General features: G+C 43.7%; 1 protein-coding gene across 1 annotated transcript; it reads right to left on the bottom strand.

The window, feature by feature from the left end:
* Window positions 1-884: 884 nt before the first annotated feature.
* Window positions 885-26,638, bottom strand: mei-9 (DNA repair endonuclease XPF mei-9). Its single transcript, XM_089545291.1, has 21 exons — window positions 26,308-26,638; window positions 26,080-26,176; window positions 25,922-26,004; window positions 25,247-25,369; window positions 25,098-25,155; window positions 23,280-23,432; window positions 22,799-22,912; window positions 20,805-20,953; window positions 19,915-19,968; window positions 18,533-18,602; window positions 17,565-17,643; window positions 16,687-16,838; window positions 14,672-14,869; window positions 13,124-13,303; window positions 11,838-11,975; window positions 10,610-10,747; window positions 9,850-9,936; window positions 9,102-9,275; window positions 7,218-7,358; window positions 6,277-6,378; window positions 885-4,018 (listed from the first exon to the last, which is right to left on the bottom strand). Exons 1-21 carry the CDS (start codon window positions 26,379-26,381, stop codon window positions 3,800-3,802), a joined length of 2,583 nt encoding a protein of 860 aa, XP_089401417.1. The 5' UTR covers window positions 26,382-26,638; the 3' UTR covers window positions 885-3,799.
* Window positions 26,639-27,571: the final 933 nt, after the last annotated feature.

The raw sequence follows: 27,571 nt of genomic DNA, 5'->3' as shown, positions 1-27,571 counted from the left end.
CTCCGCTATCAGAGAACAAGGGAGGAACAAAGATAAAACCTTATGTGAAGCACCTGTCAGTCTACCTCTGCTTCACATCTTCACCCCTGATTGCTCTTCACAGTGGCACCACAGTCATGACCCCCGACTTGACAGGCCATGGAAAGTGCAGTAATTTTTTCTCATAGCTGAAACTGTGAATAATGACAGCTATAAACATGTGCAACAGTTTGTATATTCCAGTTTTCCTGTAATCAAGTTCTGGCTTAGTGTAGCCGGTAATTTTTGTTTTTTCTATATGCTTTTTTTGTTTTTAGCAAATTTCACAAATGAATGTTCATTTACTTTTGCACACACAACTCTTCTGTTTGTTTCAATCAGAAGTGTAACTAATAAGCTACAATTTCATGCATTGCAATATGTGCTGGGTTTGTTAGTTCTTGTGAAAAAATTTTTCTTTCAGTACACTCCAAATCGTCCATTTTTCTGCGGTGGCGAAAGTAAAATTAAGAAAGCTTATCTCAAGGAGGGACATAGAATTCGGAAGTGAATTTTTTTAAAATATTTTTAGTAGAAAAATGAAATTTGGCATGCTTATTGGACAGCCCACTGAATGTTTAAACACAAAATTGGAATAAAATATTCTAAGTAGTTTTAACAATATAAATTTTTATATGCTTCGCTGCTGTAAAAACTCGCAGAAAGCCTGGCGTGACAACAATACATGGTAGGCGTCTGCGTCACTCTTAAGTTTTATGCAAAGGATTATTGATGCAGTGAGATTCTCATTTCTAGCAGCCTCACAGATTTTTACACAGAATGTTACACTTGCGTAATGCACTCGTTATCGTCACGTAAAATTCGTGAATTAGAAAATGAGAAAGCGATTCAAGAAAATAGGAAAGTCACTGCAAAAAGTATTTATCAAGGAACACAACGCAAGAAACCACATGAAAATCTGTGAAACCACTGTCATGCTAGACTCTGTAAGCAGGATAGTCAGGGAGAAAAAAAAACACTTTTGAGAAAACTGGCATTTCGAGAGAGATTCCTGCCACTTTTCTACTACCTATGGTCACAAAAACATTCTTCACAGAAACTTCTCATTCTTTGTTTTTAGGAAAAATTTTTTGGCATATAAGAAATACCTCATAGATATGAAATTTGGTGTTTTCTAAAATTCTATTTTTTTCTAGATTTCCGCAATTTGAAAGCGACGTCCCCTCTAAAGCAGCCTTCAGCAGACAGTATATATTTACAACCACAGCACACTGTACACAAGTAAGGAAGGATTTCAACAGCAAGGTATATCCAAAAAACTTGAAGCAGAGAACATTTAAACAGAAGAGAAAAAGGTGCACTCACTTTTGACAATTACAAGCCATAAACTCTGTACCCCAAAACTATTACAATTTGCAAAAAATTCACCAGGATCATATCTTTAAACTTAACATCAATGGTGACTGTAGCGCCAGTAATAACCTCCAATTCCTTGCTTAGAGCAATATCAACACTACACTGGCAATGTTCTTATCATGCTTCCAAAAAGTACCGCAATAGCAATAACACTGCTCACTGAAAAAAATGTTGGAGGCAGGCCTGCAGGTAAGCCTCAATTGCTTTAAGGAATGCTTTGGACACTTCAGCAAAAGCCTCAGAAGTCAAGACCATGATCATATTAGGACACAGGATTTCTCACCAGCATGAGTACCACCTTGAATTTGGGAAGAACAGCCCATGGCGATAAAAACGGTAAAAAAAAAAAAAGCCGGCAGGGACCCTTAAGACCGCTTACGTATGAGAAGCATAAGCCCACCCGCTCACTCAGTGAATGCAGTGGCCAGGTGCTGTGGCGTGATGTAACCCGATGCCACACAGCTGGCAATTCTACCTCTACATGGCTCTACATAGCAGTTGCCGCACCGCTTCTGATCTGTGCAGTAACTTTGTGAAGGCAGTTGCCGCTAAAGCGGCCTAGGCACCCCTCCCAATCAGCTGCCGCAACAGGTTGCATTTGAAAGCGTCGACCATGCGCATGAGGTCACTCTCAGCTTTACATTCCTAGATCCCCGGCAGTCATCATACCACTCCTGGTGCAGTGGTGCAGCGGTTAAGCGCTGCAATGGCAGGTGCTGCCACAGGTGGGGTTTGTGCGATCCAGGTTGCTCTTCCCAAGCAACCTCGCGCGACCGACCATTAATTTAACTGCGGTCTGCCAGGTTGCATGAGAATGCCATCTTTTATACAGTCAAGCCCACTTATAACAATATTCAAGTGCCATGGAAATACCATTGTTATAACCAATAATTGTTATAACAGGGTTGTGCCGAAAAAAAGAAAAGATGACAGACTTCAGAGCATTTATTGACACTAAATACCCGGAGGGGTTTGATTGTTCTAATGCCTGTAAAAGCTCGTTAAATCGAACTTCAGGGAACCGGAACAATGTTCACCGATGACCAAAGCACCGCCATCACTGCGCCACCGGGAGCTTTGCGCACCTCCACGTCACAGGAATCAAGCCAGCTTTTTGGAAGCTATTCTTATGGGAAATTCAAGAAGCATGCAGAACCAAGGGTGCGGTGACAGCTGACAAGAGAAAAACCGCGCTGGCTGCATGCACGCGCGCTGCACTGACTGATTAGGGGTACGCATGGCGTGCGTAGCCAATGCAGCAATGCAGCAGCTCTCCTGACGCGATGACGCCTGCCTCTTTTGCTTTCGTGGCGTTGCTGCGCCAGCTTAGTCCATTGGTCGGCCCCACACATGCACGCTTTTGTGTTGTAAGCATGGTTTTGCTGGTATGGTTGTAGCATTTCTTTTCTTTTTCTGTAATGGTTGACACTCAATTACCAGATTTAATTGTTATAACCAATAATGTGCCTTGACAGCATTGCTATAAGCAGTTTATTTTACCATAGAACACATGGCAAAGCTGATGGTGCCATGACCGACCATTGTTATATCCGATATATTGTTATAAGCAGTATTGTTATAAGTGGACTTGACTTAGGTACCATAGAGAGTTAACAAAAACACACGCACGCACGCACGAGCGCGCACGCGCACGCACACACACACACACACACACACACACACAGACTGGTTTTCGCTCAACCGGGTAAGGCTAACGCCTTGAAATGGTTGGCTGTTGTTCTGGTTATCAGCGACCAGTAAACATTAATATTAGGCTACTACATAACATTTCGCAAGTACAAGGACTTAAGCCAAAAAAGCTTGTAAAGAACCATGGAAGATGCATGTATTTACATAATATTAGAATAATACCCAAGTCCATGGACAAAGAAAGATGTGCTATAAGACCACAATTCACAGCATTATACTCATAAGGAAGCAAAAACTGAACTGTAACACCATAAGCAGCTTTCAAAACACTGATCTCCTGAAAACATGAGAACTGCTATGAAGTCTTGCTGACAGCACAGCGCACAGATGAAAAGTTGATTCCTGATGTAAGATTAAAAAATATGTTCACTGCGGAGATGATATGACATCAACTTTTAGAAGTGCACTATATGGTTTAAATTAAGGCATACTGCAATCTTTTCAATTAACGAATAATTGTGCGTAAAGTCCACCAGACAAGATAAGATGAAGTTCGTCCAAGCCTTCATAACATTCAGGTTTCTTCATTCAAAGAAATAAAATGTAAAACAACCACGACCTGCTTCAAAAGCGAAGCCATTTTTGTGTACCCACAACTCAAAGCCACCCCAAACATGCTCCATGCAGATGCTTATGAACTTTCTATGTACATGCATAATATATACACACAAAAAAAAACAAGAGACGTCCCCGGCTATTTCTTGCGAAACTTCCGCTGAGGAGCCAGCTTCTGTGCCGTGCAATCAATGGGCACATGAATCGCCTCCCACAGAGTCTTGGCATGGGCTGCGTTCCCCATCGCGGATGCCAGTTCTTCTTCCGATGCCTTGAACATGTCCGCGAGGCTCGTGAACTTGCGCATCAACAGGGTGTAGTTCTTCAAATTCACACCGGGCAGGTGAAGCAGGAAATCCTAGAGACAAAGCACAATGTAAAAGCCTTCAGAATTCAAGGAAGCAGCAGACATGGTGGCAGCCCACACTTGGCAGAAACAGTGAGCAGTCTCTGAAACTCCCAAAAAACAAGTGACTTCAGATTCTGGCTTGGTTTGGTTTATGGGGTTTAACGTCCCGAAGCAACTCAGGCTATGAGAGGCGCCATAGTGAAGGGCTCCGGAAATTTCGACCACCTGGGGTTCTTTAACGTGCACTGACATCGCACAGCACACGGGCCTCTAGAATTTCGCCTTCATCGAAATTCAGCCGCCACGGCCGGGATTGAACCCGCATCTTTCGGGTCAGCAGCCAAGCGCCGTGACCACTGAGCCACCACGGCGAGGCACTAGAAAATGGTAAAGCAAGAAGCCAAATTGGGAAGTTCCCACATAAATATGCCAAAACACAGCCCGAAAGTGAGCACAAGATCTGCCTTATACTGACGGAATCAGGAACGGTAATGTTGGTACTATCGGTGCAGCCCACCATGTGACCTCGTATCAGTATACAAAAACAAGCCCTTGTTAATGCATACCATGTTCCTTCTTTTAAAAAGATCTTAAAAAGTTTAGTGCAGTGTGAAAACGATATCTTAAAGAAAAACCACAGTAGAACAAAAAATTTCTAGTGGTTTAGCATTGCTAACTAAGCAATATTGCGCAAAAGCAGTTTTCTGCAGGCGGACACCAACCCCACGTACCTGAAAGCACAACTGAAAGCATGTTTCCTTTCCTTTCGTGACTTGCACACAGGTGGAAGTTGACGAAGATGATTATGGGCAACGCACAGCGCGAGAGTGCGCTGCAGTTTAACATGAGGCATGATCACCTGCGGCGATAGCATAGAGCTCTCGTGCAGTTGCCCAGCGAATCTGATCTGTTCGCCCCGCCATGGGTTCAGAACACAGTGGCAGCAATACAGTCGGACCTCATTATAACAAAATGGTTTAAAACAAAATAACAGATATACAACGAAGGAATGACAACTCCCCTGGGAAGCTCGGTCAACATGGCCTGTAACAAAGCTACGGCTGTAACGAAGTAATCACCGGGCCCCCTTAAACTTCGTTATAATGAGGTTCAACTGTATTTAATTTATTTCTCCAGGTTGGCCAAGGTCACCTTCATTAAAAGCCTCGTCTATTTCTCGCCATTCCCCGCATCATGTGACTAGCTTCAGAGGTTTGATCACACACTGGCATTTTCCAGGTCCCGAGGCCAACGGTGCACACTAAAAGACAACAAATTGCTGTGCTAGCAGAATTGTTGTAGCCCACCGGAGATGTACTATGCATCATCTGAAAACAAGTTGCATGCAGTGCTGCATGGATGCGGGATTGCTGCTGGAAAGCTATCATACGGTGGCGCCATCTAATTTTTATAAGCACAATTAGCTGTATATGTTTCTTCAGGTAGGGGACAGGTGGAACCCTGAACCCCACATGCAGTGCCTGAAAGGTTTTGCATTCTCCATTATGCTAATGAGTACTTTTTGATTAGTGCTAAGTACTGCCCTTTACTACTGTTTGACTTTGTGCTCATGTCTTCAAAGGCCTTAAAGGATATACGACAATTTCTTGGCAGCTCAGAAGAGCTGTTCTCCCTGCTGGCTCACAAGTGGGTCACTCCAAACCCCAGAAAACTTAAAGGTGGTTCATCAGTGGGACATGATGCTTGAAAAATCAATGCTAAAGTGAAGGTGATAATATGAATTAGCTCCTATCAAAATAATCAAAGCTGGAACTAAAGAAGCACAAGTTGCCTGAACCACTTGTCGCAGTGATGCTGACACAAAAGTTCCACTTTTTCAAGTTTTAAATTCTTATCAGGATAGGAGGCTGCCCCCAGATAGAGGAAAAGGTCATTATGACCTTTTTCCTCACTTCTGAAACACAACACACATATAATGACAAGCTAGTAGGACAAAAAGCTGGCCTACTCAGCAAGTGTTCAATGTGGACAGAACAGCGCAAACCAAGAATACAAGACAAGAAAGGCAGTGCACTGACTCAAAAGTGTCTTTTCATTGAAAAAGAACCTAAATTATAGAAAAAGTTTTTTGTGAGTGAGTGCCTACTTGTGTGTCTTCCTTGACTGTCTTGATTTGCACTGTTCTGTTCAAAATTAACCGTGTTATTGTCAAGTCCCAAACATAGATGCACACAAATTAGCTACCTGTGGGCTAGGATCATGTTCTTGTCAAGCCCAAAATACGGATGCAAAAAAAAATTAGCTACCTGTGGGCTAGGATTGTACTTGTCACTTGATTTGCCACTGTCTTGAAGCTCCTTTTCGGTCACTGCTTGAGCCTCCGACACAGTTGGTTCTTCCTTACCATGCTGGTAAATAAAACAAGAAGGAAAGCATAATGCAAATGAATCTCATATTCTTACCAATTTGTTAAAGTAGGAGTGAGGCAAGTTGATAACAAAGAAAGAAAATAATCATAAAAGATAAAAACTTGTGGGTCTCTTTTGACACCTTTCAAATGTGTTCCTATAACAGTAACAAGGCTGCAATAAACTCTGCAATGTTGGTGTTGGTTTTTGGACAGACAGCGCACAGGCTTCATCAAAGCTGGATAAAGCATGGAGGAACCCCATAGGCAGCTCATTCAAAATGAACCAAGTGACATCTTTGCCTCTCCCAAGATTTTATTCCGCTTGATAAATCCCATGGTATGAGCAAAGGATATTTTTTCTTTCTTAAGATTTTGTTTTGAAGATTCAATGTCTTTATGACAAAAATGTGAGCATCACTATAGTGAGAGACAGGTGGAGATGTCAGTTACGCCTACCAAAATGATTTATGATTTATGGGTTTTTAACGTCCCAAAGGGACACAGGCTATGAGGGATGTTGTAGTGGGGGGCTCCAGATAATTTCGACCACCTGGGGTTCTTTAACGTGCACTGATATCGCACAGTATACGGGCCTCTAGCATTTAGCCTCCATCGAACTGCGACCGCCCCGACTGGGATCAAACCCACGTCTTTAGGGTTAGCAGCTGAGCACCGTTACCAACTGAGGCATGCTTATCGAAAGCTCAAACTCAGCTCAGTTTTTCTTCCCGTCAGTAAAGGTACCTGATACACGCTGTTGAACTGGTAAGCTTCTTTCAAAACATAAAGAGGCTAAATAGCAAAAAAAAAAAAATGTGAAAAGCAAGATTTCCCTACCTTCAGTATGTCAAAAATTTCTGCCGTTGCATACGGGCTCTGACACCACAGTATACGCAGGCGTGGGAAGTGCATCGTCAGGAGGATCAGCTTGGAGACGAAACTCTGCGACGACGTCTCCGATGAGGGCAAGTGCTTTCCCTGTAATTAGACACAGTGGGTCAACCTGTGCTTTCCATGGTGCCATGCACAGCACACCACAAATAATTCAACTTTCAAAGCACGAAATCTGTTCAAATTCATCTTTTCCAAGCAGCCACTTTCCACGTGTGTGCCTCTCCTCCTGTGCCCTCTTCCCGAGTACACACCACTTGCAGAAGACTTACCACCAGCTTCTAGTGCGCATGCAGATTTCATGCTAGGAACAGGAGCAAGCAACAGATAGTAACAGCAGTCTACGTTACCCATGTTGTTTTCAACCGGCTTTCTGGGTTGCAGACAAATTTTCGCACACTTCCCAGGGGGCATCACATTTTGGGCAGAAAGGTGGATTATGTTAAGTTCAAATCGAAGAAGCCTTTTTCGTACACCTAACGCTGATGGTACCAAAGCACCAATTCAAACGAACCAGAAGAACTGAAGTTAATGGACAAAGGAAAACAAGCTGGCGTTCAAAGAATAAAATCAGCTTCCTTCTGCAATTGAAAAAAGTACTGTGAGAATTGCTCACTGGCAGGAAAACTACTCAGACACTGACAAGTGCTAGTCAAATGCTAGTTAAGAACCTAACAAGTGATTAAACATCACTGACAAGTGAAACTTGAGGAACGTTCATTAGTTAAGCCATAACCAGGCACTGCCTGCCATAATGGACAGTACTGCACGACAGCAGTTACTGCAAACAAACTCGTTTATAATGAAAGTATTGGCCATAGGAACCTGCACGAGGACAGCAGGAACCTGTTTTCCTGCAGCCTTGTCGTGTACACTATTTTTGTTGTCAAGTTTTAAGGCTAATAAAGATATAAACACCGAGACATGGCACTGAGATGTGGAGATGCGAGCAGCAGGAAATAGATGTAACTCAGAATGAGCAAGCCACAAGGTCTATACTCGCACAGCACCTAACTGTGTCGAGACAAAACATGGTCAGGCATACTTTCCAAGACCTTGGCTTCAAAGCCATATTCACTGTTTTCGACAGAATTCATTATCAAGTGACATGAATAAATAGGATTCAACAATCACCACATGACTTTTGCTACCAGCTTCCCTTGCCCTTATCCTTGGTAATCAATACAGCATCACTGTGTGGTAACAACACAAACAGAAAAGTTCACAGGAAAGCCAAATATCAAGCAATGCAGCTTGACAAAAATGTATGAACAGGACTGACCCGAACGGCACAGTAGATCAGTGCAGAAATATTTCCTGAAAGCCCATTTAACTGCACTCAAGTTGTTCTTCCACAGACCATTCTAGTGACACATAACCAAAATTTCAAAGCTTGAATGCTAATCTAGTATGTTCATGTGTACGGACCTCAAATATCTTGTGGGTACCTAGCCTCGCACCTGGCTGTCGATTTTCTCAATTCTGATAGCTTAGTAAAAATATTGCACTGTGATACCCCCTTAGGTAATGAACAACTCATCATACTGTCATGCAGTTTGTTTTGGCTGGACCAGTTTTATAAAACTGGAGCACTGTCATATCACAGTAAAGCCTGCATAAGTCGCTATTCGGTGAACATCACACAAACGGAACCACTTTCCAGGCCTAACAGCCACCATTTCCAACCATCAAGATTTTCGCAGTGCTTTTGCTGACAGAACAGACTAACAGCACACGAGAACTCCTCTTGAAAAAAAAAAAAAGTAGAGTGCATTAGGTCGCCTTGCAAAAGTACTTCAGCAAAACGTTACGTAGGTTTAGCTCACCCACCTGTAGGCAGAAAGGCTGATTCTGGCTGAATTCAATGAGCAGCACCGGACGCTTGTAATAGCGACACATTGCCTGCGCTTGGTTGTACAGGCGGCCACTATTCAGGGACCCAATGAGATCATTGAGGCTCTTGCGCTCGACACAGATCTCCGGGGTCAGGATGTAGTCCCCAACCTGGAAATGAACAGCAACACAATGCAGATGGTGACATTAACACAAGTCGTGACAGCCCCTACAAGTGTTTAAAATTTTCTCACTTATGTAAAATATTTGTTACATCGTATGGGCTTTCAGCTTTGTTATGTACTTGTGGATTGTCTAGTCTAAATATAGTCGGCCACTGTGATGTACACAAGCACACATCACAGAGAGAGAGAGACAGTGTGTATACGCATGCATGATGTGTGTAGGTGTGTGCATGTGCACACATACATGCGTTCGTGCACGCGTGTGACCCACTCAGATGAATACAGTCCCCCCTGGAACAAAACGTTCATCAGCCATCTAAAGTTAGTCACTTCGTACAACCCAGCAAATTACGACAAAAAAAATTCTCTTGCAAATACTATTATGCGTGTACTCAAATTTGAATTTATAAGTCGCAAACGATGCGACACAAATTATTCCCATTCAGTCAGCACTGAAGGCACATTTATCAACAATTAAAGGGCGGGATCAACGCAAATCAAGCAAATAACGAATTTGCATCATCATCCCTTAAGAGCTTGACTGCGTGTACTGTACGTACCTCTATGGTGACTGGCTGAACGCTGATGCCTCGCCTGTGAATAAGCGATGGGAGCTCACTTCGGAATTCTCGTAAATCCACAATGACCTAAAAGGGAAACGAAGGCAGGTCAGAACCAAGTGAGCGCACAAATTCACTCAAAACTTGTGAGCAGAGACTGACAAAATGCTTGGGTGTAACTGCATTGTAATTTAGAGTTATGAGAGCGCGCAAAGTCACACAATATAAATTACGACCTGCTAATGAGAAAACCAAAGACGCTACTGAATGAGCTCGATCCATGCAAACGACTAAACGAAGGGCAATGTGCAAGCTTTCAAGCTGGAACAGTGCTGAAGTACCAATTCAGAACACAGCACTTTAACCTTGCAGTATTTTACTCATTGCTGTTATCCGATGGACTACAACATTACTGCTCAAATATGACATCGCACCTCATAATGCTTACGCACCACCATATTCCAATTTAAACTGAGAACCAAAGGTAATTAACTGAAGTTCAGTTTTAATCGTTGTCACCCTGCTGCCACTCTACTCAAATTATATTCTCAGCATGGAAAGTAAAGTGAAACTAGTTCCCTTGTGGCTTATCCCTGTATAATCTGAATTTCTACAAACAAATTGGTATGAGGCAAAGGAGACCGAGAAAGATATATGCACAAACATAACTGCCCCACTGATCAAATGAAAGACAACATGGTGACAACAACCTCTGAGCACTAACAACAAAAGCAAGCCTCCCAGAAGCAGGCAAGCCTACCCTCCGAGATGCTGACACTGTGGGTACTGCCCCGCCTGCCTTCCGTGAACTGGCTGGTTCATTTGACTTTCCAAGGTCGTCCACAAGGTCAGGATGGTACTCCCCTTTTCCATCTTGCTCCTCCGGTATCACCATCACCTGCAAGGAGTAGGCCACGAGATATGACAACATGCCTGGACCACTGCACTGCTAAGAGGCACTTTTCGCTGTTTCCTTCAGGTGTTAGAGACAAGAATGAAGACTACTGCCAAGAGAATTGAGGAAAGCTCTCAGCTTGCCAAACAACTGTGAATGTACTAGTAGTCAACTAAAAGCAATTAATACCAAAATATGGTTTCAATACAAACCACAACTAGAAGGAGAGTTGAAATCTGGGTTAGTTGGTACATACTTAAGAAAAACCAGCCAAAAAGATAAGGACAAAGGAGAGACTAGAATCTGCAAAAGTCATTTGTAGTTTTCAACACTACTGGGTTGTCCTGTACTGAACGATCTTCTCTAGATAGCAGGGAACGACCTTTTGTTAGAAGGCACTTCGACCATTCCGGAGGCCAAGAAAGACCGAGCACCACATGCCAGTTAGCTTGGCTTCTCCACACGTCATTCCCAATACTCAGCGGTGGCAGGCCAACCGCCAACAAGGGGTGCTTCCTTCCCCACATTGCAGCAATATCACACTTAAAACTGGACACCAGAAACAAACCCAACCACTGTGGTTCACGGGCTTTGTGGCAGCCCAACTTACGTAGGACAGCCGCACCACAGGATAATTACTACAAGCAGCAACCATCCATGCCACTGCTTCTGGGTTGATGTCCTTGGGTGCAAGTGGTGCGAACGCTTGCCGACCACTTGGCTAACAACCCTCCATCATGCTACTATATCTTCCTAGTGCTGTTGGCAATTGCAGGATTAAGTCACTAGAAGTGACTCTAGTGCAAGATGAAGACAAGAACTGCGGTGCAAATGCTTGCTGCACAACCACAAGCCACCTGTGTAGTGCGGAAAAGCCTACATCTGTGTTTTACGTCCAACTGCGTTCGATGATTTTTAATAACATCTTGAAATAGTTCGCTACACTGAACAATCTGTCATATCCGTGTTCGGTATATTGAAGTTCGACTGCATCAGATAGATGTCCTCATCTAAAATCGTCACTTTGCACCAGTTGAAGCTGAAAAGCAAGAACCTCACTGCACAACACTTGGTAACCAGTCTTACAACATACACTTTTCTCCTTGATGAGATACTCGAAGGCATCCTTCTCTCGCCGAAGGGCAGTGAGGTAGCACTGTTCGTCGATGGAGTCTTCGTACATGAGAAAGTACACCCGCAGAACTTCCTTTGCTCTGGTAGCCTGGTACATCTGCAAATAGTGAATTCGGGAAAAGTGATGTCTGGGCACGTTGGTACTGGTTTGTTGTCACAAAACACCATCAATGGTCACACCACGATATCATCCATCTGAGTGTGTATTAAGTGGCCACACCATCAACCGACAACACAAGAAAATGTTCCAACCTTAAAAATGATCACCTGTACCACATTCTAGCTGTTAAAAAACTTGCTCTTCTTATGCCTTTCAGGCATATGAAGTTTTATTTTAACCATAATAAACAAAAAGAAAGTTCAGTAGTTTCATTATAAACGGTCTGTTGCGAAAGCAACACTCTGACAGCCAAAGCCAAAGACCTCAGCCGCCGTAGCTACGCTTACCTTGTTTCAATTGGCCGAAATGGTCATGACTTTACAGTGCGCGAATTTCAAACGGGGCCAATTGTACTTTGGCTAGTAACCATGCAACCAATTAAAGGGATCGTATAGTGATGCTCCAAGTAAGTGGGAATGAGTTTAGTTAATTGCTTCATTACCCCATTAGCCTAATTAACTTTTCTAGTCAGACCAGATAAATAAATAAACCAAGTAGGAAATTGGTCCAGTTGGGGAATCAAACCAGGGTCTCCAGAGTGTGAGCACACTATAACCACTCCGCCATGCCAGCTTGATCATTTGGAATCTAGTGATTACTGTGTCTTTGTTCACTCCCATCTTCCTCCCTTCCTGTTGAGGGGAGGTTCAGGTGTCCACTGAGGTATGCCAGACAGATACATTTCCTTTCCTCAAAAACCAATTTACAGCTAGTGGCATTCTAAGGTTTCTGTGGACTCCCTGGCAGTGTTCTATAGACTTCCTATGTGTTCCACTCTTAAGAGGCTAAGCTTAACATCTTAACCACGCATCACTGACACAAGCAGCAACACCACAGGCTTTCGCCTCACCGCACTTTAGGTCAACAAAGTGCCCCCTGAATTTTGTTTTTATGTATCCTTACAAATGAGGCAATGTTTATACTATTCCACTTCATGTCATCTATGTTTTCTGATACTAGACTTCACAAGCAACCTCACAGTCAATGGTTACTACATGACTAGTACAGTGTTCACACAACAACAGCATCTTGCACTGGCAGTTCTTTTTTCCCAACCAACAAAAGGATGCCAAGAGTGAACGTGCCTCAATTTCTCTGACGGTGGCAATGTTGACGTCATAGAGGATGATGTACTTTGGCTCGACAGAGTGAAGCAGCTGCTGGAACGCAAATTCTGCAGACTTCAGTGGGTGGAAAACTGCATTGGGAAAGTCAGGTGGTAACTCCTGGCCCTCCGTCTCTGTTTCGGTCATGTCCGACCCTTCCTTCGACATGCAAAAAAAAAAAGAACAGTGAATTTTTGCATTGCTCAGGACATGTGTCACCTTAACATGACAGTAAATGGATCGAAAAGCACATATTACGTATACTAATATTACTATAAGTGCTAGCATACCGCATTCACTTGCGTAATTTGCACCCACACGTAATTAAAGAAATCCATGCGGCCGGACTTGTTTAAACTCTTTCAAGTACAGTGCGCTACATCAAATATATTAAAATTTTCAGGAACTGCGGAGAAATTTTTAGACCTTGCAAGTCATATTACCAGCTTTATTAATATTGGAAATTTTGGTGGCGTATCGAAATATCGAGTTCCAGTATCAGAAATCAATTTTGGTATGGTATCTTGTATCCGTATTGGAAATAGTACAATGTTTGGTGTTACCGGGCATCGGTATCGAAAATACTTTTTCAAGTATCGTGCCCAGCGTTGGTGCTAGAAAACTCGCACCTTAAAGGAACACTGAGGATAACTTCATCAAATTAATGTTCACAGTAATAATTGATTCTCTGGCCATGGCACCGTTTTTCCAGCGACAAACGAAGCAGTTACTGGTGAAAAAAGTTGGATTTAAATATCTTCCTGCCGGTCGATTCAACCTCGTGATGTCCTTATCGAAAAGGATGAGTTTCCGCCGTTTTGAAGTGAACAGGGGTGTAGCACAGCACCTGAGATCCACACCCCAAAATTGGCTACAAATTTCACTCGCAAAATTGGCCGATAATGAGGACACCTGTACTTCGTTTTTCTGTCTTTTCTACCTTACGAAAGCTCCGTTTCCGGTAAGAGTGCGACTAAAATGTGCCACCTTATCGGTCCAGGTCAACTTCTATTTGTCCTCAATGTCTCTTTGATTCACAGAACAGCAAAATATCATTTTGCAAGGCTGACATGGACAGTAACCAAAACACTGCAACAACGTTCATGCTTTGCAGGTGTCCTCTGATTGACAGCAATGGAAAAAGCGGTGCGACAGATGAGAGACGAAGGATCAGCCAACATGAGCGCTGACTCATGTTGTCTGTTCCTTGGTCCTCTTCAGCTGGTCTTGTAACGTAAGCTACATTGGCCACAGTCTGGCCACTTTGTGTGCACTCTTGCTCGACCATATTGCGCATGCGCTAGGAGCAAGTGACGTCACTATGCACAGCTGGTATGCCTCGCCGCGCGCTCGCCACTGCGGGCTATACTAATACCGCATGCTATGTATATCCTGGCATAGCAGAGCTAAGCCACTACCAACTTTTTTGCACAGTTGCAAATGACTGAACTAGGCCAGATTGCCACTCTTCACCTCTACACTGCACTTATTATGAAAAAAAAAAAAATTTAACTCTTCGAGTGATACCATTTCTGAATCTTGGTTTCCTTTCTTCTTCTGGTCGCCCCGGCTGTGTGACGAGTTCTTGGTTTTCTTCCTCTTCTTCTCTGGCCTCTGGTCGTCATCGTCCGTGGGGCCGAGTGAAGGAAGCTGCACGCCGTCTTTCTCTCCAATCGCTTTGCGATAGAGGTTGTAGAGAACAGCATCAGCACCACAGCACAGGTACTGTTGGAAGAGAAGAACAGGGGCCATGTCTAAGCAGGGGGACATCACCTACACAGCTTCAAACAAGCACAACTACAGCGCATATACTAACGTATGTTACAATGTTAGAGGCACTGCAAAACGCTATTTCTAAAGATCAGCCATTTTTACCATTCAGCCTTTCATGCTCCTTTTGGTACTTTAAGCGCGCTGAAAGGGGCAAAGCAAACCCCAGTACAGCAGATGTAACAGGCCCGGACAGCCTGCCAATTATACAGAGGAGTTCATTTTCTTCAATACAGGTTTCTTTAAACAGAAAAATAACTATTGTGAGACATTCCAGAGGCTAAAAAGACAGGGACGAAGGTAGACGAGACAGGACGAACGCCAGACTTCAACTCACTCGTCCGTGTCTTTCTAGCCACTGGAATGTCTCACAATAGTATTAGCAACCAACTAGCCCAGATTGCTATGCTTAAAGAAAAATAACTACACAGCACTGTTCTTCACACTGAGTTATTATCGATATGGGCACCCTGTTCAACTATATTTGTAAATAAATATTTCTCAACTAATTATTTAAAACATTCTAACTCCCTTTTCCTCTTCTTGGGTCCAATATGTACTGAAAAAAACAAAACATCCTTCATACCATCAAACAGCACCTTACTCAGCTTCTTACTCCCTCAGGAAAGTGCTTACCTCCCCTGCTGCACAAGAAGACCCACAAGGTTGAGTTTCTTACTTCAGCAACATGACAAAAGCTTCCAGAAGAGGGCAAATACGGGCTGCTTGGTACATGTTTCACGAATTGGAAAAAACAGCGCAATGGAAGACGACACAAGAGAAGGACAAACACCAGCAGTTTCACGAATTGGAAAAAACAGCGCAATGGAAGACGACACAAGAGAAGGACAAACACCAGCGCTGGTGTTTGTCCTTCTCTTGTGTCGTCTTCCATTGCGCTGTTTTTTTTCCAATTAATGACAAAAGCTGTCCTGGTGTGACAGAGGCCAGGACAGCCGGCAGGATATCGGAACAAAAAAAAAAAGACTTGGCAGACACTGAACTCACCTTAAGAGTGCACTGTAATAGCATTAGATTCACATTGTCGCTGCTTTGGTGTTTTTGTTATTCTTTATACGTTTCGGGTTGCTCCTCAGAAACTCATCAGCACATAACCAGTCAAATTCGATCACACAGCTGAATCAGCAGCTGAGGTCACAAGGTCACAAGACCTCTCAATCAGCTGGGCTGGTTGCCACCTGCCACAGTGGGCAGGCTGTGATGACATCACAAGGTCACATGACTTCTCTCGACCAATCAGGAAATTTCGTCTCAGACATCAGCAAGATATTGGTGTTTGGTTTATCGGTTTTAACGTCCCAAAGCGACTAAGGCTACGAGAGACGCGGATATTGGTGTGACGACAACTCCAATATTATTGCATTAAAACTTGATAACAGCGTTTTGAGGCTCCTTCAACATAGCGGATGTAATACAGAGCTGAACAGAGTATTCAAGCGGTAACATGAGGCTACACAGTGCTCAAAACAGTAGCATAACAGTGATGGAATGATGAGTAGCACTACAATGTTACAACAGCGCTTGCAATACATCCCCGGGACATTATTACTTGCCACAGGAACCAGTTCTGCAAGGCTTTGGTCAAAGTCAGAAAAGTGAGAAGCCAGAGGCAATTAAAAGATAAATAAATAAAAGGTACCTTCAAATGAAGTGTTTGGCTAGTTCATGCAGGAAGCGTGGAAACATGCCTAGCAGTCAGCATCAGTACTATTGAAGCAAGGAGGACTTTGGAAAGCAGGAAAAAAACTGACCTCAGAGAGCTGTCCACAAGTCCGGTCATCCTCAGCCACGATGACGACCGTGTTGATGTCCCCACGGCCCTTGTTCTCTTGCTTGATCTCGGCCAGTATTTCAGACAATGCCGCCCATTTCGGGCTGTGCTCCGGTTGAAATGATGGGTCCACTGCACAGACATCTCATTTCTAGTATACCCGAGTCACTTCACAATCAAGTACACCCTGTGAGACAAGTTGAATAGCAGCTGCTGATAACAAAAAGCCCGAAGGTTAAATATTTAAGACCCTACATATCCTTTCTGCTAACCAGAGTAGAGAGACATAAGATGATCATTATCTCGAACTTTTTAAGTCCCACTGACCTCTAAAACCCCACACCTTGTGGCATGACGTGTGGATGAGAAAATTATTTAACCGAGAGGTTTACACACAGGATCACATTTCTTTGAATACCACCTACGAATCTAGACACCAGAGTAAATTAATTAGTTGCATCTAGTTAAAACTGCTACTAATTTGCAATTTCGACATCAAATTACTGCTAAACAAAGCATGCATAATGACACTATCTATTAGAAGGCTTAAGGACATTTATGACTTAAGCAGCTCATGAAAAACAAGCTCATTGGTGCTGGCAGATTTTGAAGCATAAAGACAGCCTATTTAGTCATGTGCGCTAACCTCAGTCAACATCACTACATGACCATCGTATCAGTCATGCTTCATGAATGAACATCACGCATAACCGTCATACTAGTCATGTACAGCTTGAGCGATCAAGTTCATGCTACACTCAGACAAGCAGGAGTAAATTGATATTGTTTAAAAAGGCATTCATATATTTTTTTTATATATATATCTACACCTGAAAAGAAAAATTTTTTAAGGTCTACCTTTCTTGTCTGAGGTTTTTGACTTCTGGTCATCCTTGCGTGGCCTCTTCTCCATCCCATAAACTCTAGCCTTTGCTTGCTGCGGGGTTGAAATGTGGACAGCGTGTTACTGCATACTGGCGAGAGCAAGCCCATAAACCATGGCAATCCAAACTTAAGAACATGCTATTTATGAAACGAGCTTGTGCCTGCTAGACAAACAACCAAGTCGGCAGCCATTTGACATCAAGGTATGAAAAGCAGTCATCAAATCAAATCCTATGATGGGTTCTAGATGTTTGTCATTTAAGGACACTGACATACAGTATTAAATACATACATGTAGTGAGTGGCATGACATTTCTTAAGACACCAACCAATATAAACCAATATAAACTGTGATGAACAAGATACTAACTAGGCTGTACACTTGTACACGGAGGCTACATACATCAACTGTGTTCACCTTAATTTTGTTCAATTAATGTGTCCAGCATGCACCTCTAGTGAACGCTAAATTCTGAAGTGTCTAAAATGCACACAAGAAAGCAAGAAGTATAGTCTAACACAAGGTGTTCTCAAAATGGGTTCTGCAGAACATATTGGTTCTCAGGAGTGCTGTTTGAGTTTCCCTGCCTCAACCCCTACATTTACCTGCTTTTGTGTTTTCTGTTTGGTATTAATCATATGCTGCAAAATTGCTCTTAATTAAAAGCAATGGACACCAGGCCAAGCAGGGTTCCTCAGTCTCTTTTAAAGGGTGTTAGGGTCTCCTTGAAGTAAAAAAACACTGGGAATGCCTGAGAATGCAAAAGTACTGGGAATGCAAAGCCAAGTCGAGTGCGAAAAAAGCAAAGGCCAGGTGATAAAAGCCAATAAATATCACATTCTGAGTTTTCTAGTACATCTAACTAGCCTTTCAAAGACTCTTACTGAGCTAAGAATTCACATTTCAAACCAACAGCAGAGAAAAGTGAGAAGTGACTTACAACATACAGAGTCTCTGCTGCATCCAAGAAAAGCCAGTCCGATACCTGCGGCGAAGCTGTAGCACTGTCACTGAAACATAAACATGGGCAACAAATAAACAACTGTAAACAGCACAACTAAAAAATCCAACAAATCAGCTTGACCACAGAACACAAGACCTAGCAAAATTAACTGCAGCAATATACAACACTGCTTGCATATGCCATATCCTATACATAATTAATTTAATAAACCCTCCGTCACTGTTGTGCTTCTCGCACAACTTTTTGCATGCCCCAATCGGCTCTATGGGTCCTCAAGATGTTACTTCCCCTACGGGAATGAGATCTACTGATCTATGCAACTGCTGTTCAAGCCATCAATATTCACGGCACTACCCAAAACCATTTTAGAAGAAACTCCACAGCCTGAAAAACACCCTTTCCTGAGCACTCCATGCTCAAAAGACAGATATCAAAGACAAGGCTACATCAAGAACACATGTTGAGAAGAATTCATTCACTCGAAAATATATCTATACATCTAAATATAACAGTCAAACCTCATAATAGCAAACAGGTAAAAAATCGTGAAATAGCTCGACATAGTCAATTCATAATATAAAACTTTGCCGAAAATTTATGCAAGAGAAGCGCAATTTAGTCGGTGAAAGGATAGCAACTGGGAGAAACCTTTTCAGAAGTTTTACAACTGTTTTGAAGCAGCAATCGCAAAAAACCAAGCGCCAAATGCAATTGGGTTGGCTTCCCTGCCCACCATTGACAGCATGCAACAGCGGCCAGGCAACACATCAGTCAGGGTGGCTTCCCCAAATTGCACAGCGTAGTAGTCGCATGAAAAATGGGACGCCAGAACAAATGCTATCACCATTCACCACCTCCATGAAAGTTGGCGTGAGCATGGAGTGGCTACTATAAGGCTACAACCGACTATGCTGCAGGTTCAGGGGCACCATCGACAGGTGCGTGAGGCACAAACGGCCGCTATGCCTTCCGTAGCGCTATTGGCAAGTATAAGGCCTCTCTAGTGCACGATAAAGCATGAACCGTGGCATGAATGCTTGCCACACCAGCACAAGTCACTCGTGTAGTGAGGAAAAGCCTGCCGCCTATCATCTGAGCAGACATAGCTTAGTGCTCGGCTGTTCGATATATATGCTTTACAGAAAATCGCGTTTAATACGTGAGGTAAAAATTGCATGTCTGTTAAAAATGTTTAACAGTTTAATATAGCCAATGATTTGTAATATCCGTGTTCGTTATAATGAGGTTTTGCTGCATCTAGTGTAAGCCCCTAGGGAAAAAAGGAAAATAGGGTAATACGAAGAAAACATGTCACCCACAATAATGCCACCACCCGGGTAAAGAAAAATTGCACTTACTGGACTGACTTGACAAGGCTGTAGAAGGTTACGCTATCATGCTGTGTCAGGTACCTGCAAGTCATTTAGGACATCAGGCAGAGCCAGGCACAATACAAGACTCAACACTCCCTTTAGTCAAACATGGTAGTATTTCTGAAGCATCAATCATTTTTACAGGAGGCAAAGCAACTGCCATCTAATTATACTTGTCCCTTGCACAACTTGACCCAATCTCGTTTTTGAGTTTAGATGACTTGGTCTTGCGAGAACAGCAGGGTTCACAATATCGCCAATGTGCAGAACTAAGATGACTTAGACATCAATGCAATCAACTCTTTGCAAGGACAAATACTGCAGAACACAGTGACTAGGCACAGCAATACGAATAAACCTAACACTTATACGGCATACATTTTAACTCTCAAGTACCCGTAAACAACCAAGTATCTCAAGCATCAGTAAACAGCCAAGACAAAAATATAATTATTAATTAAACACTGTGTAGTGAATTACAATGAACGCGCCTGAACTATTATGAATGCGCCTCAGGTAGCCTCGATGGCAGACGAAGAAGTTGACGACGAAGTGTGCCAGCGCGCGGCTCCAGCTCTCTGGCTGTGTAGACTGACTGACTGCTTTTGCTGCCGCCCGCTCAGCTGTTTGGTGAACTGTATCGCTGAGTTCACTAGTACGCGAACCCCCTTTCATTTGGTGGAGGTGCGGGGTGGTGCCTCACTCAGCAATCAGCTGACAGTAAAAAACTATATGAAATTATGTTCAAATACTCTCATATACTATGTCCAAAAAACATGCAAGGAAGTCAATGTCTACTCCAAGGTACAAAAATTTCTGGGGTCATAAATATGCGTGAATAGGCAAGGGAAGTGCCTGCTTAGAAGGCAGCTCACAGTAGCAGGGTGCGGAGGGTTTTGATGTCAGAAACCAGACGCCTCGTCTTCTGCCCAATCTGATGCCAGACAGGATCGAGCTGAAACTTGATGATCTTCTCAAAAGATCTCGCAATGGTGTTCTCCACTGTCATGTCTTCCATCTCAAGCTGCAAAACAGAGAGTACACATTACTTCGAGGCTTTTCTCAACACGAGAGCAAGTTTCGTACAACAAAGCTTTAATAAGAAAGAATGAAAAGATATGTTGACAGCCTAAAAGCCAATATAAAGCCACATATGCATTCCGAAGCCTCTCTACTGCAGCGGCAAGAAATTTTGAATTGTCCACATCACATAGATGAAAATGAAGAAGCGAAATTTCCGGTATGTACAGAAACCTGCACAGTCTTCTCAATATTACCCCTCTAAGCCCAAGTAGCATGGATTTTTAACAAACAAAATCAGAACAAATGGACTGGAACATCTAAGAGGACAGCAACTCTCCTCCAAATCATCAGATATTTAATTACATCATGAGCACAACCAAATGATCAGCAATTTAATTCCATGTTTTGAGCTTTGGTAGAAATGGGCTGAGTATAAAAAGAACAAGGCGATACAAGACTGGACGAAGCGCAATTTTGCGCTTCGTCCAATCTTTCAGTTTCACAGTCCAGTTGCACAGAAGAAAGCACTAGGGCACAGCTCCTTAAGTTAACGCCACTGTTGTGCAAATAGCGGACCAGCAAAGGAATGCGTGACAGACTTCGGGATGGCCATTCCTGCGACCCTCTGGTTATTGGACAGATGCAGTGCTCAGTGAACAGTTTGGGATTGTTCTGTTTTCCTCTCCTGTGTATTAGTGCACAGTTGTTGCACGACCTCTCTTTTTGTACTGCAGGCACTTTCAGGTTTAGCTCATGTGCTCTGACGTGTGAAGTGAAAGTGATCTGTGCAGCTGTTCTGTGAACTGTGACTCCAACCCATTCTCTGCTTAGAGACCGACTAAAGCCAGGTACCAAACGACCACACCCCTTTGTCATTTAGTCAATGGCATCTCCTGTGAGATCGGAACAGCTGCCTCACACGCTCTGTGACAGAATGTAAATGTGACAGTAGAGTCCATGCGGTGTACCTGCTTCTGTTTGTATTCTAATTTACAAAGATACAAACCCCAGTCCTTAACCAGACAAACGTTACTCTCCGCTAAGTGAAAAAGGCTGCCACTGCTGTATGATTCCTGACCTGTATATTTCCGCAGATAGAAGAAAACAGCAGAGTCAGATGGCTGGGTTCACTGGCTGAAAGCAACATTTACGAATGACAACTCAGTCAATCCCAGACTTGACTGCTATGAGTCTATCTGAAAGCTTTGGCAGTGGGTAGTGAGCAATCTGTCAGTAGGCTTTATGGCCAACTAGCCAACTATGCAAAACACTTTATGGCAGAACTCTATGGCCAAAAAAGGGTTTCAAACCAGCAACAGCACGGACAGACCAGCTTCACTGGCCACTGCATTTGATCACTACGTCACTGCCACAGCCAAAATCCCGCATGTTTAACTACCAGCCTCTCGAACTGTGCTTTGGCCATCCTCATCAACTTCCATCCGCATGCAATGGACCCAGAACACACCACTATCACCTTGCCCTCTTAAACTGAGCCTCGAACTGAAACTGAAGTGAAAACCGAACCGAACCGAAGCACGAGTGAATTTGCATTTCAGCCTAACCATGCTACATCATCTGTAGCTTTTTTTTATTTATGAGTGGCAAACCAGCTCAAAACCAGTGCCCAACGCAGTCTAAGCAATCACAAAGCAAAACGCAACCTGTGTGCAGCATTTCAGAGTAGATAACCAAGACATGTTCCCGCAAAGCTATTTAAAGCACGAAAAAAAAAATTCATGTCCTTGTAAGTCACTTTACCCAAGAGCACTTGATACACACTTCACTGTTTTTAGAAATAATGGCAGATTAAAATACAGAACTGCAGCAGAAACACATATCATACCGAAGGGTTGGCTTTCTTGATCTCCCTGACACAGCTGGCAATAATATCCAAAATGGCCATCTGGATGATGTTCATGGCTGCGGTCATGCTGACACGGATCTCCACAACTTCCGGCTGCAACAATTGAAAAGAACAAACAGCACTTTTCACAATTCATTCAATAACACTCTTTTGGAACTGTCAAACTGCAAAAAACAAGTTGCACCACGATAATGTACAACAGAACAGAACTGGAAACACAGAACTCACAGCAATGCTGCCACATGGAAGCTACAAAACAGCTTTCACGAAGACAATTTACTATTTACTAACGGCACTAGGATCACATGTTGATTGCGGTGTCTACAGGCACTCTTGCATTTGGCTCATTAGAGAGCAACGCAAGTCAGAATTAGGCCATTCCCGCAAAAATCGAAATGCAGGGTTGCTTACATCCATCTTCAGCAATAATAAAAAAGTTAAAAGCTTGGCAAATAAAAACCTTTCTTTTGTCCAATGAAGCGATAACATCAGCTTGAAACCTTGGCCAGAGGAACAGCTTCTTGACAAAGAGGTTTCTCATCATGCGCTGAACTTGGTTGAAGCCGTACGTGAAAGCCACCGCACTGTCGGAGAGCCCCTTCACGAAACCTTTCTGAAAGCAACGTGAAGTTTGAATAAGTGCTACTTAAAAATGGTGTTAGAAGTGACTAACTACTGGGCATCACCATATGTGCATGTATACTACAGAGTTTATTTTTTCTGCCTCTGGACTTAATATCTCTTTCAGCAAAGCCTTCTTTTCCCTGTGCAAGACCATACATGCAAAATTTAGATCAGCCTTTTCTGGAGAAAACGAAAAATGAAACGAAAATGTTGCACAGCACTTATTTATGGCCCTCTCAAAGCTACAAACAGTTCATTTTGAAGCTTGTGAGCATGGCTCCAAGACAGCTGTAGACTCTGAATTCACGCTGCTATTCATGTTCTTCAATGCTATCAATATGCCCGAGAACATCAGCCCATCTTGCCAGGATGGGTAAGTTTCACCATGAAGTGTACATTGTGGCAGCCAGCTGCATACTACACAGTGATTATGCGAAGAAATCTGACTGCATTAAACGCTCTTTTCGCTGATCAACTAATAAGATTGTCTGGGGGTTTAACGTCCCAAAGCGACTCAGGCTATGAGGGAAACTGCACTGAAGAGCTCCGCAAATTTCGACCACCTAGGATTATTTAATGTGCAATGGCATCACACAGTACACAGACCACTAGAATTTCACCTCCAAAGAAATTCAACTGCCACGGCCGGGATCGAACCCGCGTCTTTCGGGTCAGCAGCCGAGCGCCATGACCACTGAGCCACCACTGAAGGCCGATCAACTAATAAGAGAACTTCCAGGATGCCCTTCTCGATGGCTAATGAATCGAGTTTACATTCCACACACAGCTGGTTCAAAGATACTTCCAGACACCTTCTCTAGCTCCATTCTGACATCCTTCAAAAGAGGAAGATTCTGGATTTCCCTGTGACATCTGCTCTAGTTCCCAATGAGCTCCTCAAAAACCTGCCAACTACCAAGTTCAATGTCATAGCAAAAGACATTAACAATGCTGTGCACTTATCAAAAAATGAAGGGTGATACTGCATGCGTACAGTCTATTTCAAAATCCGATGCCACAGTGATGAATATGCACTCTGAGAAGTGTTAAAAATGCATGCGAGTAGCATATGCCACCATCAGATCTTTCACTGAAATCCTTGAATGAAACTTTCAACAGCATGCCGTCAAGTGGAGCCAAAAACAAGCAATTTATACCAAATCTCACAAACTATCAGCAGCACTGTGGAAGCCACAGCTCTCTTGTTCAATCAGGGCAGCAGGTATGTGACAAATAGACTCTCAAATATCTGAACAGTGTTGAACTATTTTTCAGACAATTTTTTGGATTGGAAATGCAGTTCTGGGTTTGTTTGTTTTTTCAAGTACTACAAGCATGTAATTTATTGGTTAAATCAGCAGAGAAAGTCCACGAACACAGTACTGTGGATGCCTTCCGCGAAGCGGTGTGCCGCCATTCGCAAATATGGTATACACCGATTCTGCCGAGTCTCTCTTTCCTTCCCAATGATGGCGCTATCAGTTGCGAGATAATGGGTTCAAAGGAACAGATTTATGCTGCGCATGATTCTGATAGGCTGAGATCAGTGTAGCACCCACAGTGCTGCAAACGGCTTGTGAGATGGAGTATAGTCTCAAAACTAAACAACCACATGTGATCATAGCCTTCTGCATGCAGTTCTTATCACAAGTACCTTGTTTTTCTGCCGATAAAGTCTCAGAATGAAGGCCTCCTGACATGACTCCAAAGTTCTGAAACGGAATTTTTTTTTTTACTCTTACTGACACATTTGTTGCCACTAAAGAGGAGTGGTTTGATAAAAAATCATGCAAGAAAACTTACTTATGAGCCCGATAGACTATGATGCCAGTGATTAGATCAATAGGTACTCTCTCCATAAGCATGTCAACAACAAGAATCCGTGAGGTCACAAATAATGCACCACCAGCTAAGTAGACATCAGTCCTGCGAACAGAAAACATGAAGCTTACACCTAACTGACATGAAACTTCGCGATACTTACATTTCACTAACTCAGAACAACAATGCATGAGTTGGTTGCAGTAAACATTGATGATGCAAAAATCACGTTACTTCTTTAAATTTGACCTGGTTCGGATTTGATTTCAACAACAATTACATCGTAAAAAGTTAATTGAAGAGCAGACATCCGAAAGTTCACCAGAACAATTGTGAAAAACATTGTTTCCTGCTGGAAAGCAAAGGTCAAGGAGCATGCTGGCGACAATGGACGAACAAAGTGAATAAATCTACATCAATTTTTCCAACTGGCCCGATTTTGCAATATCATTAACAAATTGAGAGACGCTAGAAGCGTTCTTTCGGCGGTGAAGGAACATTTCAGTGAACGTATAAAGCTTTTGCATGAAAAGTTTGCGAATAACCTTCGCATGATAACGTTGACACTACATCAGCCAACACATGGCTGATGTTCAAGCACTAGTTGCTGGTGCTCAAGATTAAAAAAAAGAAGAAGAAGAAAACAGTTTCGCTTGCCTCTCTTTCGTGCCACAGTCAGCAGTTATAGACTTAGGCACGGGGTTGACATTGTCAGCCTGCAGTTGGTTTATGAAAAATTCCTGAAATAAAAGAAAAGCAGAAGGTGTGCATCGTTGACCCCGAAGTCTCCTGACAGAACAAGTGTAAGCACTTACCTCTTCTTCAGCTGTCGTTCCCAGTATAAGTACGAGGTTGCCAGGGTCACTGTGAACTTTAATCAGGCTCAGAAGCAGGCGCTCAATGCCAAGGCCCCTGCACAAATGCAACACGATTTCTCATTCAACAAGTGCCACTGGCACGCAGAAGCAAAGTACTGCAACAGAAAATTAAACTACAGTTGCAGGGCAATGAACTCAGGGCACCGACAAAGTGCGATAGCTTACTTTGCTAGTATTACGAGACCATCTTCGTTGTGAAGGTCCAGGAACATCTGAGTTTCGAACTCGAGTAGAGACATTGCCGAGCAACCTGAGGCGCGTGAACACCTGTACTCAAGACAGACGCATTAGAGCATACCAAGCTATCGGGGCAGCGGTCACGCCGTTAGCAACACGATTAAACCAGCGTAAACTAAGAATGCAAACCTTACATTACATCTGTGCCCTGGCATGTCTTCACACGATCGACAGACGCTCAGGACGGCGCCATTTTAGTCGCGAAGCCAAGCCAGTCGCCGAGTCGCATTTGAGCCAAGCCAACGCCAAGGAAAACGAAACCTGGACTCCCTCGGAGTCATGAGTGCGTTTGTATCCGCTATGCACCCTGGCCAATCCCCCGCCGTGGGTATGTGCCATTCAGCCCGAGGACATCATCATCATCATCATCGTCAGAATACCGGCCAACGACTCAACCCTCCTCGCCATCCCACGACCCCTTCACCAGGAGCTCCTCATCAGGCCGCTCCCGAGGAATATGCACCCGTCCCACCATGAGCAGCGCCGCAGAGCCCGAGCGAAGGCACTCCGTCGAGCGTACGGCCCCGAGCCGGACGCCGTATGGGTGGACGCTGCCTGCACAGGTGATGAAGCGACAGCAGCTGTGGTGAACTCCTCTTTATCCGCCCTTCTCACACTACCTCTCCAAACCCATCTATCCCCCCCAACCCCAACCCCACCAGAGAGGACTGGGAGGCGGCCCTGCTCGGCTGTCAGGACCTAAAGACCCAAAAGGCCTTGGTTCACCGGACGCGGGCGGCGTTGCTTGCCAATGGGGCCCCGGAATAGGGGCTCCACCTAGTATTGTTAGGGGAAAGGGCCAATAGGGCCTACCCCAATCACCTCTCTGTAAATATTTATTGCATTATAAATGTTTTTCACCACCACTCTCCAGACACCTCCCCAGAAGCTGCAGAGGAAGCCGCCATTGCACTCGCTATCACCCGCACGGAAGCCCGGTACATTTTAAGTGATTCTAAAACTGCGATTCTAAACTTTGCTCGAGGCCGAGTCCATGTCCCTGCTTTTGGCATACTAGACTCGCCCGATGCACCCCCGCCCCGCCAAGTGGAGCTGATATGGGTGCCCGCGCACTCCGGGAATCCCGGAAACGAGGCCGCCAACCTTTTAGCCCGAGGTTCTTTAAACCGGGATCAGGTGCCCTCGGATCGGGGATTCACGAAGGAGCGCATGCACTCATTCAGCGAGCTGA

The sequence above is a fragment of the Amblyomma mixtum genome, chromosome 1 (assembly GCF_055824585.1).
Source record: "Amblyomma mixtum isolate Tamu chromosome 1, ASM5582458v1, whole genome shotgun sequence".
Lineage (NCBI taxonomy): Eukaryota > Metazoa > Arthropoda > Arachnida > Ixodida > Ixodidae > Amblyomma > Amblyomma mixtum.
Note: the sequence above shows the minus strand (reverse complement) of the source record. Positions and strands in the feature narration are given on the sequence as shown.